This window comes from Lynx rufus, unplaced genomic scaffold (genome assembly GCF_022079265.1).
Source record: "Lynx rufus isolate CCGP_SWC_20201006 ecotype Redwood Valley unplaced genomic scaffold, mLynRuf1.p SCAF_12, whole genome shotgun sequence".
Taxonomy (NCBI): domain Eukaryota; kingdom Metazoa; phylum Chordata; class Mammalia; order Carnivora; family Felidae; genus Lynx; species Lynx rufus.
Window position 1 is genome coordinate 36,573,033 of NW_025814826.1, and position 24,454 is coordinate 36,597,486.

The following is a 24,454-nucleotide window of genomic DNA, read 5'->3' on the forward strand; positions in this document are numbered from 1 at the left end:
CCAAGGCCATTAACTGGTACCCCTGTCCCCTGGCCTGGGATAGTGTAATTCATGTAGAACTAAAATATTATTTTGATTGATTCACACAGTAATTTAAAATTTTTCTAAAGTATGTTACAGTCTTATTCTGCTCAGGCTGACATAATACTGTAGGTTGTCTTAAATAACAGAAATTTATTTCTCACAGATCTAGAAGACGGGAAGTCCAAGATCAAGGTGCCAGTTGTTTCATTTCTGACTAGAGCTGTCTTCCTAGCGTGCAGATAGCTGCCTTTTTGTCGTGTCCTCTTACGGCCTTTACTTGGTGTGTGCATGTGGAGAGAGAGATCTTTCTCTCTTCCCCTTCTTACAAGACCACCAGTCCTAACAGATTAGGTCCCTGCCCTCAAGATCTCATATAACTTTAATTACCTCCTAATAGCTTTATCTCCAGTTACAGTCACATTGGCAGATAGGGCTTCAACATATGAATATGGGGGAGGGGGAGGAACACAATTCAATCTACAGCAGTTGCTAATATTTAAAAATAAAAATTTCACATGAGAGTTCAAATTTCTGGTTTATGTAAAAATTTTAAAAAATGAAAACCTGTAGGATCTGGCCATTTTAGACTTCTCTTACGACATGACAGATGAGAGAGAGAGAGAGAGAGAGAGGGAGAGAGAGAGGTTGTGGCTTTCTCTTTGTGGGCATTATTTCCAGTTTGGCACACACCCCACCTTTTAATACCTACTTGGCTATTGTAAGCATCCTGAAAGTGCTCTAGAGTTCTGGTGTGTAAATCTATAGGTTTTGTATGTATTTCCCCTTCATCTGAGGAAACTGGGGTTTCTCTGCAGGTGAGTTTCCTTGCAGGTGAGCTTCAATAAAGTAGAGAATTTTGTCCATAGAGTGCTTACTCATAGCTTAGGAAATTATGTGGACAGTTTTCAAGTGTCAAATAGTTATTTGGATCCATGGTCTACTTTCTGACTCTGCCATAATTCTTAATCTTTCTGTATCCCTGGATTTCTAATTGTATTTATACCATTTCTCCTAATCTACTTCTCCTGTGCGTATTTAGAGGCATTTATTTGCATACTTCACATAGTTTTAGACAATAATGCAACCTACTGAACACACAGAACTATATGTTTTTATTTCAAAAGAGACTCAGAATAGGCATATACTGCCAGATTACATTTTGTGATGTAGAGTATACATCATAGCAGCATAGAGCACTTAGGTCCTCATTTTGAAAATTATATCATGCCTAGTTCTAGCATTTGTCTTTTCCATTTCAACCTTCCACATTTTTCACTTCTTGAAGATACTAACTTGGAGACAGATCATAAACACTGGTCCATGTACATCAGCTACCACACCTTGAAAATTCTCAAGGATTAGATTAAGCAGGCAGTTCAGTCATAGACATGGAAAATGACAAGAGTGAAGGTCTTAGCATTTTGATGTAAGCTTCTTAGCCACTCCAAAGATGGTCTGTCCAGATCACAGATTGGAGTAAGGTTCCAAGTCTTATAGCATGGGCTCCGTGTAGACAAAGGAAAGAGGCCATAATTTTGTACTTCATGGGCCTCAATTTCTTTATCTACCAAATGAGGATGATAGGAATATCAGCTGATATAGTTGTGTAAGGATAAATTATACGTTACATGTAAACTGCCTAGAATAGTGACTGGCACTTAGTATTAACTAACATGTTTTATTGTTTAGGGAGCAGTGTATCCAAAAAGGTAAGACAATGGGTTTTAAAGTCAATATAGTTTTCATTTGTACCCTGTGTCCTCCACTTACTAGTTATATAAATTAAGTTTGCAGTTTCTTTATGTGTAGAATGGGCAATAAAGAATAGCAACTTTATCAGGTTGTGTAAATATGTAATGAGACAAAAATAGTGTGAAGATTTTAGCCCAATTGTTTGGCCTATAACAAGCACCTAATGTTTTACAAGTAGATGTGTAAAATAGATGAATGTAGAATGTGAATTCTAAATTGGGGGAAAAAAAGATCTTGGAGAAGCTTCTAATGATATGTGACTGGATTTAAAATATATTAGATTCTTGCTTCATGTATCTCTGTAGTGTAAGATTAGGCATGAAAATGCTTAATGTCATATTAAATCAAATTCACTTTGCACTATTTGAGTTAATTAAGTTAAATTAACTTACATAACATTCTTAAAGTATGTAGTATTTGTTTTGTGTAAAGAATTAATATGGCATTTTAGGAAACTTTGGCCAGGAGAAAAAAAGCTGTTATAAATATTTTATAATGTGTTGCTATTATTTACACTGACAATGAAATAAAAGATTTCTCAAGTATTTTTATATTCATTGCCATGAGGCAAATATTGATAAAGATGTTTGTCAGTGTTCGTTTTTAAGTATGATCATTTTTGATAATTATTGAAATAAGCTGTCAAGATGAATGCTTAGCATTTAAAAAAACTGATCAATTTTTCATGGTGGTTGTCAATTGAAAATTGAATGAAGCAGATTTTCCAGAAACAAATGTCATTACCTGACACTGAATGATAATTTACTATATCCTGTGGATTATTGGCATTTTTATATTTGCAGTGGGTTGAAATCTGGCTACAAATAGGAATCCCCTGGAGAAGGATATTTAAAATAGGCCCATGCAGACCTCTAGACTTGGAGATCTTTCTTCAGAAAGATAGGATAGAAAACCGTACTTCTAAAAAGCATCCCAGATGATTCTACTGATCTTGTGGATTGGGAAATGCTGATCTTTTGCTCTAACATATCTTTATTCCAGTTCTAAAAACAGTACATGAGATTTTCATAAATCATTGCAAAGATTCGGATAAATATACTTTTTGGTGATGTATATGTGACCTCTATGTGAATTATTTTGGAGGAATTTTAATTATGTGGCATATTTTATGTAAGGGCTTTAATCAATTACAGAAATAAAACTTTTAAGAAGGCTGAACTTAAAAATTAAATTTTTGACATTGACATTCCCATAAATCTAATATTCATAAAATATTTCTTACTGAGGCACACTATGAACAATTTTTATAGTGGATCTTTTTAAAGCACAGAATGTTTATGTTTCATATTTTTGTCATTTGTTTTTTTAGGCTAAATAGTATAGACTTAAGTTGTATGTATTGAGTCAAAAATCTTTCCTTGGAAACTATTATCTTATGACACTTAAAATTTAATTTGTCTCTCTTATTTTTAAAGCCAGAGTTCTTACAGTATCCTGTCAGCTCACAATATGTTTATAAAGCAATATCCTAAAATATTCCTGAAGAAAAAAACCAGACTGCCTAAACTCTTCAAACAAGAGGAAAAAAGGTAATGATGTCTTCTTTTGGAAACAAGGTTGATGTGCATATGCATTAAAAAACAAATGGAGCTCAAATAATGAAAGTATTTAATCTGTTTCCAGCACTCCATGCTAGCGAGCAGCCAAGAAAATGAAGTTTGGTAGGGAAGAGTAAATTTACACAATGACTTTGGAGGAATTTTAATTATATGGTATGATGATTGGGACTAATAAGTGTATGTTGCTCCTTTAGTTTTATCATTAAAAAGAATAAGCAACTAGCCTTATATAATAAACATAATAAAAGAAAATGCTATTAGGAATGCGAAAGATAATACAATAAATGATACAAAGAAAACTAGGAAAATTATAAATTATGATAGAGTTATATAACTTGAGGCTAATTTGATAATCTAGATGTTATTGATTAATTTCTAAAAAAAGCGCTACTAAATTTATTCAAGGAGATAGATTAAAAATATAATATGGTATAAATAGAAATTGTAAAAAGTACCCTTCAAAAGTATAATTTGGAGCAAAAAAGAACAAAAGCAAAAATTAAAAACCCATAGCCCAAGTGATATCACTAGAAGTTCCTTTCAAATGTCCAAGAAAAGCTAAAATTTCTGTGCAATTTAGTTTTTCCATAGTGTAAAAAATAAAAAGTAGTTTGTGATTTTGCCTTGTATCCATAACTCTGATATCAAAATTTAGCAAGAATAAAAGCCCCTGTGTGGTTTGGTTGGTTGAGCATGCCAAACTTGACTTAGGCTCAGGTCATGATCCCGCACTTCATGGAATAGAGCCCCACATGGGGTTCTGTGCTGACAGTGCAGAAGTTCTCTCCCCTGACAATGCAGACAGTACCTGCTTGGAATTCTCTCTCCCCCTCTCTGTCTCTGCCCCTCCCCAGCTCACATGCATGCACTTTCTCTCTCTCAAAAAAAAAAAATAAACATCTAAAAATTTTAACAAAAGTAACATAAATAAGAAATACTAATTTTAATTATCATGTAGGGAAATATACATAATGAAATATTAGCAAGTGAAATAATGCAATAGTGTATTAGATGTGTACATCATGGTTATATTGGTTTCATCTCATGAACTTAAAGTTCATCATTAGAAAATCTATTATTACAATTTTATGCTACTAGTAGTTCAAGAAGAAATGTTGAAAAGGTATTTGATGTAATTCAATATGTCTCATAGTAAAATTAAAATCATGCTTTTACTTGTAATTTGTGCAGTATGTGACTATTAAAAACTACAAAACATTTATATTTTAAGCCAGAAAGAAACTCCTCTAAAGTAGCAATAAAAATACCTTAAATGGAATTAAAATTACATTCATGAAATATATTAAATTATGAATCTCTAAGCTTAGCTTACACTGGCCCTTGGTAATGTGATGAATCCACATAGGCTTGGATGGTGGGACTAGAGCTCAGGTAATTCAGAGAAGCTTTTGGCAGAAAATAATTGATGAGAAAACATGAATCTTAGCAAACACTAAATACCAACACTATTAAAATTATTCATGAATAACATTTACCCATTATCATTGCCATATTCAACACTCTGTCATTCACTTAATGTAAATGTCATGTGACAGATACAACAGCAAGGCTTTGAAGAATGACATGAGCCTTGTTTGGGACATCTGGTGAGAATTCCTTATGTCAGGGCATTTGCTAAATATCGAAGTGCAAGGAGAGTAGAAGAAATGCTTCATATAACCATTAACTCCACTTGGAGCAGTGCCCCATAAATGAAAATAAATGGAAGACCTGGCTGGAACATAGATCAAAGATGACTCAGTACTATGACAGTTGTCTAAATTTATTTTATTTATGAATCAACTAGAGAGAAGGTAATTTTTTGACATATTGACAGGTATTAGATATCAAATCTGCAATATTTCTTTTAAAAAAGCACTGAATTTTGACTCACACAACTTGGATCTGAGTTTCTGTTTTGTCCAAGTGTAACAGCATGACTTGGGAATAGCCTCTGAACATTGCTCTGTTTTTACCTCGGTAAAGAAGATAATATTAATATCCCACATTAATAGCTCATTTCAGAGTTATGCATGGAAAGAACTTTTAAATTGTACTAGCTTTTATTATTATCATGGACTATAGATATAGGCAGTGAGGATGTTTTGTATAGATGTATAACATCTGTCAAGAAATTCTGCCACTTTTCAAATAGGTTAATCAACAACAGCAACAATAACAAATTAATACACATAATAGTAACAGTAACAAATTGCTGCATCTTCGCTTAAACAAATTTAATATTCACCCTTTTAAACAAGAAATGACAGACTTAAATTATTTTTTAATTGAAGTATAGTTGATGCACAATGTTACAATAGTTTTAGATGTACAACATATTCAGTAACTGTACATTTTACTATACTCACCACAAGTGTAGCTACCATCTGTCATCATACAATGCTATTACAGTACCATTGACCACATTCCCTATGCTATACCTTTCATCCCCATCCCTTATTCATTCCATAACTGGAAGCCTATATGTCCCATTCTCCTTCACCCATTTTGCCCACCTCCCACCCACATCCCCTCTGGAAGTCACCAGTTTGCTCTCTGTGTTTATGGGTCTCTTTTGCTTGTTTATTCATTTGTTTTGTTGTTTACATTCCATATATAAATGAAATCATATGATATTTGTCTTTCTATGTCTGAGTTATTTCACTTGACAAAATACCTTCTGGGGTGGTTCATGTTGTTGAAAATGGCAAGATCTCATTCTTTTTTTATGGCTAATATTCATTCCATTGTATATATACCACATCTTCTTTATGCATTCGATAGATGGACACTTTGGGTTGCTTCTGTATCTTGGTTGTTATAAATAATGCTGCAATAAACTTAGGGGTGCATATATCTTTTGAATTAATGTTTTTGTTTCTTTGGGTAGTGGAATTACTGAATTGTATGGTATTTCTATTTTCAGTTTTTCAAGGAAACTCCATACTGTTTTTCACAGCAGCTGTACCAATTTATGTCCCCATCAACAGTGCATGAAGTTTCTTTTTTCTCTACATCCTCCTTAACAGTTATTTCTTGGAGAAGACAGACTTTTAATCAGTACGCCTTTATATCAGTTCATTTCTGGAGGAAAAGAAGGTTTAAGGAAATGATAGTAATTGAGAAAACTATTCCACAGAATTGTGGAAATCTATGTTGAAGATATATTTATTAAATAAGCAACTTTTTGGGGGGAGAGTAGGAACTCACGTATTATAAGGAAGCTTGTATTCTTATTTGACTTTTATAAATCATTTGACTTACTTTTTTGGATAGTAAGCCTAGAGACAATTTGATTTTTTTTTCTTTTAGAGAATGAATAAAAATGACTAAACTGCAGCTTTTCTATTGGGACATTTTACTCCACATTTTTAACCATTTATTCATTTGTCTGTGGGCTTATTGTTAAACTGCAAAGTTGTGTATGGGCTTTGGCTATAATATACTTGTCTCATTAAATTTAGCAGCAATCAATCACATGTTGCCCTTAATATGCAGGGTGTGGCGTTTTAGACTCTCTTGATATATTTTTACTCAGGACATTTTAATGAAGTCCAATAAGTATCTATTATCCTAAAAGATTTAATTCTAATTAGGCATAGGATCAAAAAAGGATGAAGAGAAGGGAGAAACTTGCTCTGTTTAGAAGGAGTTTCTAGGTTTATAACTTATAACAGATTATAACAGGTTTATAACCAGGTAATGGTAATGTTTAGCAAACCATCTTAACTTAGCTTGTGTTATATAACTTAAAACTGAATAAACCTGGTAAGAGTAAAAGGATGTTGGCAATGTGCTATACTGTGCTTCCTGTCCACCAGCCCTGGGGTCTCACTAAGAGTATCCTTCAATGTGCTAAAGGCATCCTGACTGGAAGGGTCTTCTGGGATATTTCTCATGGTTCCAGAAGTAAGTATGCTCAGTTGGCCAAATTACCTATTTCTCCAAAAGCTGTCAAAGCATGTTTTGTGCAAAGATTTGATGCTTCAGTTTGGACTTCAGATTCTAAAGAGACTAGGACATTTCAGCTGCTTGAATTGAAGCTCAAAATTTTACTTCTACATCTAAAAGCAGCAGTAACATGTACCTTTGATCTGGGTTAAAATGATGTGGAACTTCTCTGTAATATATATATTTTTTTCTGAAACACATTTTAAAATAATTATTAGGTATAGTACACATTGTACCTTGATGGATTACAAATTCTCTCTAAAAGTGTAAGTGCAGAAAATGCTGGAAAATAAAGATGAATATTTGGAGTTGAAGCAACTAAAAACCTAGAGCAAATGGATTCTGATAGACTGACTTTAAAAAAATCTCTGCAAAATTACTTTCTTAGCTTGTGTTCTTTCGAGATTTGGACTCAATTTCATTCTCTAGCATTGTGAAAATTACCCATGTGCTATAGCTACAGCTAAGTAGTGCTTATTTCATGCTAGCTTGAATCTGGCCTCAGGGTAATTAACCACAGGGTATTTGAAAACTATGTATTTAACGTTAGAACAAAGGAAACTATCCTTTTCGTGATTATAAAACCCTTATTTTGTCTGAAGTTCTGAGGTCTATTGAATGAGATGCTCCTTGTGTGTTTTTTTTTTAAGTCAGAACTGTAATAATTCTGTTTTACTATTTTTCCCTAAAAATAAATGCAAAAATTTACATCATCTAGGAAGAAACCTTATAATAATGCTTTATCATTTGTTTATTCATTTAAATAATATGTACTGAGTATTGACCGTGTTAAGTGCAAGTGTCGCAGGGTCTCATATTCAGAAGGTATGGCTCTGACAGGCACTAAGAGGTAATAAATAATGTGTAATAAGTGTCAGCGGTGACAAAGTGCGGGGGTGGGCAGTTTGCATTGAGAGTGCTTGTGTTAATGGCAGACGATGTACTAGAAGATCAAGGCAAGAATCCCTGAGGAAGGGATGTTGAAGTTCAAGGATAAGTAAGAGTTAGCTAGGAGAAGAAGGAAAAGAGTCCTTGAGACAAAAACAAAACAAAACAAAAGAAAACCAAAAACCCCCCAAATTCATGTGATGGTCTTCACCATTATTATCCAAGTGCTGGTAAGGCTATTTTGGCTGATACAGTAATTGCCCAGTTTAGTAGTTGCCACTAGAAAGTTTTGGGAAAATTTTTTTTCAAAATATTTAGATAATTTCTGGGGCGCCTGGGTGGCGCAGTCGGTTAAGCGTCCGACTTCAGCCAGGTCACGATCTCGCGGTCCGTGAGTTCGAGCCCCGCGTCGGGCTCTGGGCTGATGGCTCAGAGCCTGGAGCCTGTTTCCGATTCTGTGTCTCCCTCTCTCTCTGCCCCTCCCCCGTTCATGCTCTGTCTCTCTCTGTCCCAAAAATAAATAAACGTTGAAAAAAAAAATATTTAGATAATTTCTTCCACATATGTCAACATGGGAGTGGTGATGGCTTGCAGTGCAGGAGAAGAAGAAAGAAAAAGAGGGAAAGAAAGAGAGAAAGAAAGAAAGGAAAGAAAGAAAGAGAAAGAAGAAAGAAAGAAAATAAAGAGGAGAGAAAGAAAGAAAGAAAGAAAGAAGAAAATAAAGAGGAAAGAAAGAAAGAAAGAAAGGCAGAAGGAAGGAAGGAAGGAAAGAAGGAAGGAAGGAAGGAAGGAACAAAAGGAAAAGAAAGAAAAGGACAGAAAGAAAAGAAAAAGGAAAGAAGGAAGGGAGGAAGAGAGGAAGAAAGGAAAAGGAAAAAAGGAACAAGGGAGAAAGGCAAGGACAAAGTGCAGGACTGTCATGCTAGTTTATGAAAGCAATATTTGGACCTTTGAGAGAATTTTCGGAAGGAAAGGGAAGGGAAATTTATAGAAATCTAACTGGTTGCCTCAGCCATGGTCTGATGTCTTTTGTGGCCCAAATTAAATCATTTGCTATGACATAAAAATGAAACCCTGGATGGCCTGGGGCATTACTGTAGCAAAATGGTGGCAATTTGTAGAAATTGCCTAAGTGCATAGGATTTCCCTGTGTTAGAGTGAACTGTTATAAGAAAGTTTCAAGTCTTGAGTTGGAAAAAAAATGCCATTCCATGTTTACAACTACCACTGAGGAATGGTAGACTATTCTAAAAGGAAGGCCCTTTTATCACACTTTCTTCCTATGGTTTTGGTTGGAATTGTCGAGGAATAGGTGTTGAACTGTTCTGACTTGAGTAGAACTATTCTAACTTGGAGTTGTGGAGCTATCCAGGGGTGAGGAAAGGCAGAGAAAACAAGAGGCAGACAAGAAGCAGGAGGAGCCAGGAAATAATTGGAGAAATGTGCACTGAGTGAGGAGAAACCATTTGTCCTAGGCATGGGGTTGAGGATATTTAAGAAAAGAAAACTCTTATTAATGTATTTTAAGTATGTTGGGCTATATGTGATACAGCATCTCTTTAGGATAACCCCAGTATCTGATGAACTCTATTGCACTTACAAATGCTCTAAATATTTGGTTTAGTTTAGTTTAGTTTGGTTGAGGAAATATAGGCAAAGTTGGTTTTATTTCTGGATAAACAAGACATGGAGTAGAGTATTTAAGGAAGAAACACAGTGGCAGAGGTAACATCAGAATGTCATCTGGATAAATGTTGAAATCTTAAGGAGAGGTTTGTACTTCCATGGATTTGCGTGGAACCTTATCTAGATTTTAAGAGGCCAGTAGATCCCAGTGGGCATAATTTTAATTGCATGGAATTCCTGACCAACACCCTACCCTGATAATGGAAAAATGTGATACCATCAGTTAAGAGATAGGTAGTGAACATGGTGCAATTATGAGTTCCGCTGGAGGAGTATTATAAATGCTGCTGCATTTTCTTATAGATTCCATTTCTGTAAGGGGAAAAAGGCGTCTTCGATTCAAAGGGAATCAGTTCTAGGTTTAAAAGCCTATAGTTGAAAGTTTGGAGCTTCTTCCATATTGTGTACTATTGGTGGCAAGAAATTTGCTTCCCTGTCTCCAAATTTGCCCTTCCGTTCTCCAAAACGAGATGCTTCATTCATTACTTAAATTACCCAATGAGGCTAAGATCTCTTCAAGGACATAACTATGAAATCAGGAAGAGAAAGTCTAAAATTTACAAGCTACGTTTTCTCTGAATTTAATTATTTTCTTTAATAAATTAAGTCCAGCTTGAGTGACAATATAGCTAAATGATGTTTATTATTTCTCAATAGTCAGTAATCATCAATTCCAATACAAAGGTCAGGTAGAGAGCTTTGGTACTAAAGCAAGGTTGTCTATAGAATATGGAAATGGGGATGGAAAAGAAAATAGATAAAAGCCATTAAGATGAGTGTGTAAGAGCTAAACAAAGCTAATTTAAGAATGCTGAGGGGGGGGCGCCTGGGTGGCGCAGTCGGTTAAGCGTCCGACTTCAGCCAGGTCACGATCTCGCGGTTGGTGAGTTCGAGCCCCGCGTCGGGCTCTGGGCTGATGGCTCAGAGCCTGGAGCCTGTTTCCGATTCTGTGTCTCCCTCTCTCTCTGCCCCTCGCCCGTTCATGCTCTGCCTCTCTCCCAAAAATAAATAAACGTTGAAAAAAAAATTAAAAAAAAAAAAAAAGAATGCTGAGGGGACACCTGGATGGCTCAGTCGGTTAAGCATCCGACTTTAGTTCAGGCCATGATCTCACAGTTCGTGGGTTTGAGCCCCACGTTGGGCTCTGTGCTGACTGCTCAGTGCCTGGAGACTGCTTCAGATTCTGGGTCTCCCTCTCTTTCTGCCCCTTCCCCTGCTCATGCTCTGTCTCTCAAAAATAAGTAAACATTGAAAAAATTTTTTAAAAAGAAAAGAATGCTGAGGAAAATTAAGGATCAGTAAATATATGTTATTTTATAGCATATATTTTATAAATATATGTTAATATATTGTTATAGTCAAGGTTGTCTTTAGATATCCCAACTTTTTAAATTTGGGCATCTTTAATATCAGTTAATATTCAGTAGGTAAATAATCATTTTGAAATAATTTGACTTTCTTGCATTTTCATATAGCTTGTCATATATTAATGGAAAATGTATTGCTGCTTTATAGCATAGAATACAGGTTAAGTCCAATCAACTGTTCATATTTAACTGTGGATTTTCTATTGTTTTTTGGGAATGAAAAGAGGAGACTCTGTGTTTGGCATAGACATTTATCTAATAGAAACCAGGGAAATATTGCTTACCTCTCTAACCTTAAAATATTCTTCTTATATAATAAGAGATGACAGGATTCCAATATTTGCTGTCAAGAGTATATAAAAGAATTTGCCTTTGAATCCTCAATTTTAACTTTGGATATGTTGGCAATGTGTGGGACAAAGTCAGCACTCTTGCTCAATATAAGACAAAGCTTGCAACTTACAAATGTACATCCTGGGGCTGGAATTCACCCATAATTATTTCCTGGTTTTTCCTGGTTTGGCACCAGTGATAAGTAAGCTAAGCTTAACAAATGGAGTTAATGCAGTAAATAAACTTAAAGTGGTTGTATTTATTTGTATTTTTATGAGTCAGGCTGACTTCAGAGTCTAACAAAAAGGATTGAAGAGACCTATAGCAAACATCTTAAGAAAGTTCCTATATATATTTTATGTATTATATATGTATACATATATATGTATATATATATTATATATACATATATATATTATATATATGTATACATATATGTGTGTGTGTGTGTATATATATATATATATATATATATATATATACATAGGATACATATATTATATATATATTACTCTGACTCTAACCACTACCTAGTAAAATTTATATGGATTTACAAAAAAGTGGGGGAGGGGGATACAGAAAGATTTGGGGGACTAATTTAAAAAAGTTTGTGAGAGCTAGAATACAAGAATACATAGATGGCAATGTGTTGTGATGGCCTCTGGACTAGTCAGATCTGGGTTTGAATTTCAGTTCTGCAATTTGGTAATTGTATTACTTTAAGATTATCTAAAATTTTGAATCTTAGTCTCTTTATCTATAATTGAGACATATGTATCTATAATTGATACATACTCTATAGTCATGTTGGAGGATTGAATGAGATAATGTGCACTAAATTTTATTTTATTTTGCTTGTTAGTGGTGCTAATCCCTATCACCTGAATTTACTGGGGCTTTTTAAAAAAATCTTTAATATGGCCAATTTAAAAACAATGACATCAATAAAAACTATTATTTTACACTATGAATAATTCTTTTACTAATGCATGATTGTGTAATATACATTGGTCCTTTGGAAAATGGTTCACTAGGTTATATAGATCTTGCAAATGTTAACATGTTTTCTTATGTAATGTATAAAGATCACAGTTTTTTTAATTTATAATTTTTTTTTACCTTAGAGAGAGAGAAAGCACAAGCTGGGGGAGAGGGGCAGAGGGAGAGAGAGAGAGATGGAGAGAGACAGAGAGAGAGAGTATCCCAAGCAGGCTCCATACTCAGTGTGGAGCCCGGCACAGGGCTCAGTCCTGTGACCCTAGGATCATGACCTGAGCCGAAATCAATAAGATGGTCAACTGACTGAGCCACCCAAGTGCCCCAGGATCACAATTTTTATATCATCACTGATCATCAGAAAAGCCTTACATGTTAGGAAGCTCTCAAGTTTACAGAAGTGGATACAGGTTTTACAAAAATCAAATTTTTACTTGAAAGCTTAACTTTTATTATAAGCAGCAGACACTGTTTATTTGAAGTGACAACTGCACTTCACTGATTTTTGAGAAAATACATTCCAAACATCCAAGTTATATCCAAATATCCAAGTCATTTATTATAGTTTGTCTTTTGGCTATTCTTTCAAGTTAATATGGAGTACAGTGAAATAAGTGAATAGTTGTGCTTACAACTCAGATAATAATTCACTTTTACTTGAGATAAAAATCTCTTTGAGATGCTACAAAAATGCTTTATCTATACTTTTCCTTTTGTCACACAGAATATCACAAAGCAGTGTACTCAGGGTCAGAGGGTTGAGAATAAAATTAATTTTTTTGGCTTTTTAAAAATTATAAGTATGTGGCAGTGAAGAATTCAGTGACTGCTAGTATAGTTTCGTCCCATTATTTTGAATCATTCTTGGTTGCAAGTAGTTTTACCCATCATTATTTTCATGATTAGATTTCAACACAGCAAGAAAGAGGCAAATAATATCTTACTGGTATTGTGATTTTTTAATTTTTTTTCTCTTTGTAGTTTGCTGAGGAATTAAATAACTTAGTGATTTCCTATAGTCAGTATAACTCCATAAATACATGAAAAGTGATCAATATTTTTCAATTAATTTCACAAAGTCAAAAATTTAATAATATGGTAGCAGTAAGAATGTAGAGCAACTGAAACTTATGCCTTGGCTATTGTTATAGCCAGTTTAGAAAACAGTGTGGCATTATTAATATAATGTTGTGCATATACTAATTTTAATTCTTGGAGAAGTTCTGGATGTACAAGATAGTCATAGTAGCCAAGTTTGTATATAGCAAACAAACAGATAAAAAACAAAACAAACCTGGAAACAAAAATCTCAATTGCCCACAGACTTAAGAAAATCCCCTTTGTGGTCTATAAATGTAATGAAATCTTATACAGCAGTAAAATGAATGAACTATAGTCATTAAATCTCATAAACACAATGAACAACAACTAAAAAACAAGTTATGGAATTCATAAGAATCACTTCATTTCTATCAAGTGCAAAACTAAATATGCAAAATGAAAATTAGGTTTTTAAAGGGATGCATATATTTTTGATTAATCTGTATAATGAAAACCAAGGGAATAATAGGAACAAACTTCAGTGTAGTGGTTATCTCTGGAGTGAGTGCTATGTATCTGTCCATGGAAGAGTAATTGTACAGTGCCATGGGTACCTTAAAGATCTGGGTAGGTACATTAACATTCATTTTACTGTTACTTTTAAACTTACAATATATTATGTATTTTTTAATTTAATAATCAATAGGAACAATGCCAAAAACCTTAAAAAGTCAACAGCAGAGAAATAACTAGAATTGCCTAATTACTTGCTAGTTATGGTAACCATCAATTCTGTGGATAAGTTCATGTATCCCTATCATTTGCTTTGAGTAAAAATTAATTCAGAAATAATTAGATGTAGTGATATCAAAAAAGTATGAAAAGATTAACAGAGAATATTAATCTGTTGTACAGTGGCTGTGTCTATTTGACAGGGTCAAAATATTTTTTTTTAAGTTTATTTATTTATTTTGAGAGAGACAGAGATAGTGCAAGTGGGGGAGGGGCAGAGAGAGAGGGAGAGAGAGAGAAAATCCCAAGCAGGCTCCGTGCTGGCAGCACAGAGCCCAATGTGGGGCTTGAACTCAAGAAACCATGAGATCATTACCTGAGCCGAATTCAAGAGTCAGACACAACTGACTGATACACCATTTGCCCCAGGGTCAAAATATTTTTGAGCAGAATTTGGCATCTTTAGAAATTTTTTCTGCAAGAAAATTTCTTGTACTTTCTTCCTGGAATATTCTTTTTTTTTTTTTTAACTTTTTAAATCTTGTGTGGCAGTTTAAATCTCTCTCTGAGACATTGTCTTTTCCTGGCAAGCAAAATATGTCACCTATTTTTACACTCTTATAAGTATCCTATACTTGTTATTCATAACATGTATAAATTCTTCATATCACTTTTAACAACTTTCAATAACACATTTAGGGACCAATTAACCTATTAGTGCCTTCCCCCATTAGATAGTAAGGAACATATTGGCTAAGCAGACTGTCGTGAGACCTTATTGCCCAGAAGATAACTGGCTCACCCTATCCAGTGATGGCCAGTGTTATATGGTTGCATTGGAAGTTGCATGGGTGAAGTCCTGGTCATGTTAGGGCCTTACATGGCATGATAGGACCTCATCCTAAGCAGGTGGGTAACCATCTTTATAACCCAAGTGTGTCTCATGAGGAAATGGGGGAAACTTTTGAAGCCATGCTTACTGATGGCTGATGGCATCACGTGTTCCTTGCTTTATTTTAGGTATATTGCAATAAAATTGAGTAAATGGCATTAAGAAAAAAAAGTAAGGAATCAGAAATACAACTGATGTTTGTCTTTTGTCATATTAAGAAAGTTCACTTCAAGGCACCTGGGTGGCTCAGTCTGAGCATCTGACTCTTGATTTTGGCTCTTGATTTTGGCTCAGGTCATGAACCCAGAGTTGTGGGATCAAGCCCTGTGTTGGGTTACATGCTGAATGTGGAGCCTGCTTAAGGGTCTTCTCTCTCTCCCTCTGCTCCTCTCCCCTACTTGTGTGCTCTCTCTCTTTCTCTAAAGAAAAGAAAAAAATATTTCTATTTCTAGTTTTGTAGGAGTTTATATTACACATGAATGTTTTATCACATGAAATGTTTAGATAATCATGATTTATTTTATTCCATTAATATGTTGAACAACATTCATGAAATAGTATTCCTGGCATAGTCTTAACTAGGCTATGCTTTATATCTAAAAAATTATTACTGAATTCAGTTTATTAATATTTTGCTTAGGATTTTTGCATCTATATTCAGTGATACTGGCTTGTAATTTTCTTGTAATATCCTTGCCAGAAGTTGATATTAAGGCTAGGTTGGCTTCATAATACTAGCTGGAAAGTATAGCCGTCTTTTGTATTTTCTGCAAGTATTTGGGTTTATTTATCTATTAGGAGTTTGTTAGAATTCATCATTAAGGCCATTTTGGCCAGGAGTTTCTTTGTGGAAGGAATCTTACTTCTTAGTTATATTCTTTAAAATATTTAGAACAATTCAAAGTTTCTTTATGTTATCAGTATGGTAATTTTTACTTTTACAGTGATTTATCTCATCTAAGGTTTCAAATTTGTTGGCATGAGATTATCCATACTATTATATATTTGTATATTATATATATATTTAATATATTGCATTATTGCTAATTTTACTATGTAATGATGAGGATAATTTTCTACCATTTCCTGAAGAGTATAAGGCACAATTTAATCAACTAATTAATTAATGTGTCTGACCACCTATTTGTTTCTTTTTTTTTTTTTAATTTTTTTTTTCAACAGTTTTATTTATTTTTGGGACAGAGAGAGACAGAGCATGAACGGGGGTGGGGCAGAGAGAGAGGGAGACACAGAATCGGAAACAGGCTCCAGGCTCCAAGCCATCAGCCCATAGCCTGACGCGGGGCTCGAACTCACGGACCGCAAGATGGTGACCTGGCTGAAGTCGGACGCTTAACCGACTGCGCCACCCAGGCGCCCCACCACCTATTTGTTTCTATTGCTTTTGGTGGTTTAGTATCTCCTGGTTAATTTCAAGAGGCTTAAATGTCATTGGGGACTATTTTGAATCCTTTGGCTAGTTTGAGATTTACAACATGAAGTAGAAAATTCAGGAGTTGCCCACCTTGGGCAAATATGATGAACTTGGGCCAGAAGAATACTAGGTCCATGGGGACTCACTTTGCATATTCCTGCCACAAAGCTGCTATATCTACCTTCACTTTTCCCTCCAGTCCACAGACCTCTCCTTTTTAGAATATAAGAACTTCATTTCATTTGCATTTTAGTATCCAGGCTGGGTGGAGAAAAGCAAATTGCTTTATACCTGAATTCTCATCATTGCTGAGTTTTACTGTGCTTACGTTTTATAGGAGTAAGTAGGGATACAGTTTGAAGTGGTGTTCTAGGTCTGGAAGGAATGTTTGAGGTTCTGTAAGAATGATAGAAAGGGAAATGGATTTTGGCTTTTAATTTTATATTTGTAAGTTATGCTAGGCTATCTTCTTTGTGTATACATCAAGTAAGCTTTACTACTAAGCTTTAACAAGCAGCTATGAGTGGTAAGACAAATTATATAAACTCTTTAATCTGCAATTTCCTTATCTTATCAATGGGGGATAATATTGTTTATTTCACATGGTTAATGTTAATGAGATATGTGCATATAATGTTTAGCAGAACAACCAGCACAAAAACTCAAATGTATGTTAGATGTTAATGTGATTATTTATTATTATTATTATTATCCCACATAATGTTTATCTTATATTTAAGTATGATTTTAATATTCTCATGTATATAATTACAGGTCATTTGGGCTTTTATCATCTCCACATTTTTTTTTCCTTAAGGATAATAGCATTCATTAGCATTCATTAGCTTTTGCTCTTAGGTTATTAGTGACTTCTAAATAGAAATGTGTGGAACTAGAGAAATGAATGGGGAATGGTTATTCAGCCATACATCTCCTGGGAACTTGGGTGTATAACATACTGTAGCACAAGAATAAAGAAAAATGGCTGCTTTCAGATTATCACAATTTACCAGTTGGAAACAAAAGTTTTTAAAAAAGCAATTTTATCATTGGTGTGAGGAAAACACCAAAAAACAAGTGAATGGCTCTAAAGAGAAGGATATTGACCATTGACTTCAAATATTTACTAAGTTATGTACATCTAATTACAAAAGATGGTTCAATCACTTAATACAGTTATAATACGTATAATCAGGCTCTGAATGTGGAAAGTATTTTATGTATGTCCACTTTTAAGTGGACGTATGTAACAGCACTACTGATGACTGGGCAAAAAAACAGAACTAAGGCAATGAAAAGGCATACATTATTAAAATGCCATATTATCTCACAACAATGCAATTTTGCTCTTAACAGTAAAGTAAAAGTTCATGGTACTCTTTTTTTTAGAGGAAGGGATGTCATAGCATCTGTCTGTTTTTTTTTTTTTAAGTTTATTTATTTATTGAGAGAGAGAGAGCGTGCGCAGGAGAGAGAGAAAGTGTGGGGAGGGGCAGAAAGAGAATCCCAAGTAGGCTCTATACTGTTATCATGGAGCCCAGTGCAGGGCTTGAACTCACAAACTGTGAAATCATGACCTGAACTGAAATCAAGAGTTGGACCCTTAACTGACTGAGCCACGCAGTTGCCACATGTCAGTCATTTTTATACAATATGCAACACCATAATCTGTTGTGTTCCTTTGTTCAGAGGACCTACTGAAGGCACAGAAGAACTTCAACCCCAACAACCTGATGATTCTCACAATATAGCTATCCATGTTAAAAAAGCACGTGGTGGCCCTACTTTATATGAACCAAAAAATTTTGAAGAGAAGTTAGTGGAATTCCTGGATATTTTAAAGAAATTGTAAGTATTTTTAGTACTTCTTATTGAATAATACTTTTGAATAGGTCCACTTTTTTGTTTTAAGTTAGTTGTTTGCAGCTAAGTGTGTTTCAGTTGCAATCTACCACTAATGGTTGATTCAGGAGAGGTAGAAATGCTGAAGATTGTTTCTAGATGAATGCAGTCTTCATCAATTCAGTCTTCATGGCATATCATGAATATATTGGTAATATATCCAGTTGTGGCACATCATTTTAATTTTAAGCTGCAAGCAAAATAGGTGTTATTTACTGATTGTATTAAATCAAAATTATGTTTAAGATTTCATCAGTTTTTGTTTTGTCAGCTCTTCACAGAATTTAAACTGTCTTCTCCATTGCACAGCCATTATATAAACTTATCTCATATTCTTTTTAACTTCTTGGAACACTTTGCACCATGATTGGGGCACAAGTGCCTGAAGGAGAGGGAGAAGGAGAGAGGAGGGATTAAATCTGGGTGGAGGCTGGTTACCAGATATGGTATTGGATTTGTGAATGAAATTAAAGTTGAAATGAGACCGTGGGAAAATGTGATAATGGAATACTGATTGACAACACAAACAAAATGAACAGGAAAGTGTCAAGACTAGAATTGTGCCTGAAAGAAAAAAACAGTAGCATAGAATGAGAAAATAAAAATCTGGCATTTGTATTTGTAGGAATACACTAAGAATTCAATGCTATAAGCACTTTTCTTGAAAATTGTCATTGCAAATTTGAGAAAATATGGTCGGTCAGAGTTTCCAGGAAATTTGAGAATAGTCAAATTTCTGATGCTTTTACTTACAGCATCAACAATGAAATAAACATAGCAATTACTAGTCTCTTTATAAGAAAGTAGGTGTGAGGGAATTGTGGAGAAGGAAATCATAACCACCTGCCATACATGGGTATAATTAAACTGGTAAGCTGTAAAAATAGAAAATTTAATGAGAATGTGTTCAGTGAATATGTTAAAAATATGCTTTGGTATAAAATCACTAAAGCACTCAAAGTTACTGGAGTTATAGCCACTTTCATTCCATTAAACCATAATGCTGACAAAAATTGTATTGGATTAAATTTTTTTAAGTGTCTAGAAGCCTGTGAGTCACTCACCTATGATTTCAAATTGTACTGGGCTGGAGGATTTTCAATGGGGTAATCTCTGTCTTTCTGAAAATAACAAGGTAGCACTTTCAAGAAAACAAAGTTCTTATAAGCTGCAAGAGGAGCCTGAGCAGCTATGGTTCCCTGGCAAAGTGTTGAAATACTAAGGTAAATCTAGGTTGAAGTCAGGATGGAAACTACAAATGGATAAAAACCCTGTACCACCTTAGCAATAGACTAAAGAAGGTACTACGGTAGAAGGATATCCAAACACAAAGTAGAATAGACAAAGGATCTACTGCTGCATTCTTATGTGGACCTTCATGGAGTCCATTTAACAACCAATCTCCAAATACCCTGGACAATAGATGTTGGGATGGTGGCAATTTCCAGAATCTACCCCCTCGCTCACATGTGAGAGAATGGATGGGTAGGTAGAGGAGATCCTGAAATAACATCAAGCTCCCACTTTCAGTGGCTCGGAATTGGCCAAGTATGACTCTTCAGAATGAAGGTAGCAGGTCTTGACTGCTGTCAATGGGTGGGGCTGTGTTACTCACTGAGACATAATGGCAGAGTAAATGAGAGGGGAACTCACTTTTATGTTTAATATTCACACAAAGCCTTAATTTCTATACATAAAATTCTGATTCTTCCTCATATCAACCTTTGAAGTGGACATGATCAGCTAGTAATAAAAGAGCATTGCATGTGCTAAATCCACAATCTATATTTGTTCTTCTACAGACATGCATTTTTCTTCTTGTTTCATTGGTACACTAGTGTATTCATTTTCCATTACTGTTTAACAAATTAGCATAAATGTAATGACTTAAAACAACATCCATTTATTATCTTTCTGGGCAAGGCTTAGCTGGGTCCTCTGCTCATGTCTCACAAGGCTTCAATCAAAATGTTTGTAGGGCTACACTCCTTTCTGGAGCATGAGATCTTCTTCCAAGCTTATGGGTGTTGTTGGAAGAATTCAATTCCTTGTGGTTGTAGGGCTGAGGTCTCTACTTTCTTCTTGACTCTCAGTTGAGGGCCCATTTCAGCTCTTACAGGTCCACAGATCTTTGCTGGATCACCCTCTCTCAGGCCTTCCCACAGCATGGAAGTTTAAATATTCAAAGCCAGCAAGGGAGAGTCTCTCTTTCTCCTATTGTGCTAAGATGAAGTTTTGTATAATCTAATCAGTGACCTGGATCTCCTATTACCTTTGTCATATTATATTGGTTAGAAATGAATCATTGGTTTTGTCCCCAAAACTCAGGTATCCGGGATAGAGGGGGTGCTTAGGATATGTTAGCCATATTTAGTAACATCATAAGTCTCTGTGACTCAGTCAACATTTGCAGTGGGGCTATATGCTTTATGTAGTCACAAAAGTAGTTCAACTAAAATCTGTTTATTGATGGATAAGTTGTCATGTCTTTCTTTATCTGTAATTGAACCATGAGCAGATCAATGGGCTGCTTTAGTGATATGATTGAATACATTTTTAAGAGTAGCTACCTTATGCTTTCTAAAATTCTTCACTTTGTCATTCTGCCTGAAATTTGAACAAACAAATAAATTTTGAGTAACCTCCTTTTAAAGAAATGCAAATATGCATGGCAAGATTAAGAAGCTATTGATTATTGATAACTTGGCAAGATTTGGCTTAATCATATTGATTACATAACTTCTACTTTAATTCAGCAGTTTTGAGTAAACAATGCTAGATCAGAGGAAGGATAAATGATTTGAAACACTAAAATCATTGGAAAGGGCATGTCTGGGAGATGTCTCCAGAGAGGTGGGGTTTGAGTAACTAAAGGATGCTATGTAATTGGAAAGTGTGTGTGGAGAACCGACTGAGAGAGAAAGATGAGAGAGATAAAAGGGTTGGGGGACTTTCTGTTAAATTTTTTATTTTAAGGCATATTGGATTGAATATACGCTTGTCATGTGTGTTAGGAGTTTGGATTGTAAGCAACGGAAACTGATTCTGGTTAATTTAAACAAACAAACAAACAAACAAACAAACAAACAGGGTAGGGGAGAGAGGGGAAGCCTATGGAAGAATATTGGGTAGCTCCCCAAATAGAAGAACTACTAGATGCTGGAAATGATATGAACTAGATAACCTCTGCATGTCTTCTCCAAATATAACACTGGACTCAATCAGCTACAAGTATTTTGAGAGTTTTTAGGCTCACACTTTAGTTTCAGGGATAAGGAACCAGATTTTTATAGTTTGTTTTTATACCCATCCCTTAGATAACTGCTGAGGGGGCAGTACACTTTTATTGATAGTTCTTACTGAGTTCACATTCAATTGGTAAGGGATAGCATTTCAAAAGAGAAAGTATTTCAGAAGGAGGAGGAAATGGATCATGAATAAATAACATCAAAAGTTATGAACTAAAACATGACTTGGAATTTTAATTTATAAATAAATTTTACTGATGTAATATTTTGCAGCCATTAATTAATGAATTCAACATATACTTTTGAACTTCTATGTATGTTTCTGGCAATGTTCTTGGTATTGGGACCGCAGTGGTGAACACACAATATCTTTACCCTCATGGAAGCTTATATTCTAATGTAAGAGAGAGAGAGATAATAAATACATAATGTATTATATCAGTTAGTGATAAATGCTAGGGAGAAAAGCTAATGCAGAATAGGGGGATAGGGCATGATGATCAGAAAACTCTTCTCTGAAAGGTGACGTTGATCAGATAATTTCATGAAATGAGAGAGCGAGCCAATTGAGTATCTTGGAGAAGTGCATTGCAGACAACGCGAGAGCCCAGGATGGCAACATGTTTTGTAAATTGAAAAAAATACATTAGCAACAAGACCAGTGCTGTGAAAATGCATGATTGAGGGGAAAAGGTGGAAATGAGGCTTTGGATGTTACCAGGAACTGGATCATCACCTAGAGTCCTGTAGGTCATGGTAGATTTTCTATCTAGGTGTGACTGGCAAAAAGGGAGTGACACATTATGGTTTAAATAGTAATAGGTCATGTGTGGAGAGCTGACTGTGGGTGCAGAAGATTTGGAGTAACCTCAGGAGGCTATGTGGAATTGCTCTCAGAGATGACAGTAGCCTGAATTCTACGTATAGAACTTGATTTTATTTAATTTTTTTAAGACATGAGCAGTTTTCAATTGGTAGTCCTGGAAGCACATCAGATTCTTTGCTCAACTTGAGCACTAACAGCTAATATCCTGGACAAATGATCTAACACTCTCACATGTTTGTATTTGATTGCACTGCCTGTAACACCACCAGCTTTTAAAATGCAATTATGGATTGCTTTGGTAAAAATAATTGGTTTCTTTATAAATGACTAATTTCTGAAAAGAAAAGTGACATACATATATATTTGTGGGGGTCGTGGAAAGGGTAAGAGAAGAGACAAACTTATAAATGAGCTGTGAAAAGCAGTTTAAGATCCTCTGAGAATACTTGGCCCAATTGTTTTTTTCTCCTACTTTCTCCAATTAAAGATGTTTCCTCTGAGAGAATGAGGCGTCTGAAGATCATTATGTTTCAGTGGAGCAGTGATGCAGAGCCCTTCTCAGGAATGACTCAGAGGAATTGCTCCCTGGAAGGACATGAGGATTTTTGCTTTTTAGATTCAGGCTGCTTGAAATCCAAATGCAATATGGTTTTTACACTGTTGTTTTCCAAAGAAATGGCATATAAGATGAGGAATTACAATCTCAAACTATATTTTAAGGCTGTATGCTGATGAGAGAAAAATAATGTGTGGGTTTAATTCTGTTAAAAATACAGAGTTTTGATGAAAACTGACTGGGGAGGGGGGACTTACCTGTAGGAAAGAAAGTGTTTATTTCAAGCCAAAAGGGAACATAGGTTAATTAAAGAATGGTGTGGGGTGCCTAAGTGGCTCAGTCAGTTAAGCGTCTGACTCCCGATTTTGGATCAGGCCCTGATTTCATAGTTCATGGGATCGAGCCCCGCATCCAGCTCTGTGCTGATGATGAGGAGCCTGCTTGGGATTTTCTCTCTTCCTCTCTCTCTCTCTCTGCCTCTTTCTCTCTCTTTCAGAATAAACTTAAAAAAGATTTTAAAAAAGAAAAAATAAAGAATGGTCAGAATATTACAAGTAATTTCCATTTTTGACAGAAAACAGTGATCATGTATGATATAAGACAGGAACTAAATGAAGAGAGTTAATTTGTGTTTAGGAGATGAGTTAGCAAAAGATAGAAAGAAATTAGATTCCTTGGCAGTAGGTTGATATTATAGAAGAGTAAGGCACTGAATCTTGGTCTGTCTATAATAGTAAGAGTCAAAGTGACATTTGGGATGCACATATTGTGAAATGCCTGGACTCTGGAGTCTCAGAGACCTGGGTTCTAAACTGGACTCCTCTAATAACTGGTTGTGTGATCTTGGGCGAACTTCTACCTCTTGATACACAATTTACTAAATCTATAAAATGGGCACAATTAGATGAAGGAGTGAACTTGGGATGTGCATTGGGTGATGTCTGGAATTGTTGAATCACTATATTGCACACCTGAAACTAATACAACACTGTATGTTAACTATATTGGGGTTAAAATGAAATTAAATTAAAAAATCAAATGGGCACAATTATTAACCTTATAGGGTCATTGTTGTGAAACCTGAATAAAGTTAAAAATGTAAAGCTCCATGTATATTACTTAGTCTATAATACACGGTACATTGTACAATTCCATCTTCCCTTTGCCAAAGAATCTTGCATATCTTGATAGGTTTTTATACAAAAGATTTTGCTATGTGCTTGCTACATTTGAAGTATAAAAGGA

At 34.9% G+C, this 24,454-nt stretch overlaps 1 protein-coding gene across 1 annotated transcript in view; it reads left to right on the forward strand.

Moving 5' to 3' along the window:
- CNBD1 (cyclic nucleotide binding domain containing 1) overlaps positions 1-24,454 on the forward strand; it is a 489,467-nt gene that overhangs the window by 38,052 nt on the left and 426,961 nt on the right. The window contains exons 3-4 of the mRNA XM_047073787.1: positions 3,213-3,326; positions 18,367-18,525. Of these exons, the coding sequence (XP_046929743.1) occupies positions 3,213-3,326; positions 18,367-18,525 (273 nt within the window). The remainder of the gene's footprint in view (positions 1-3,212; positions 3,327-18,366; positions 18,526-24,454) is intronic.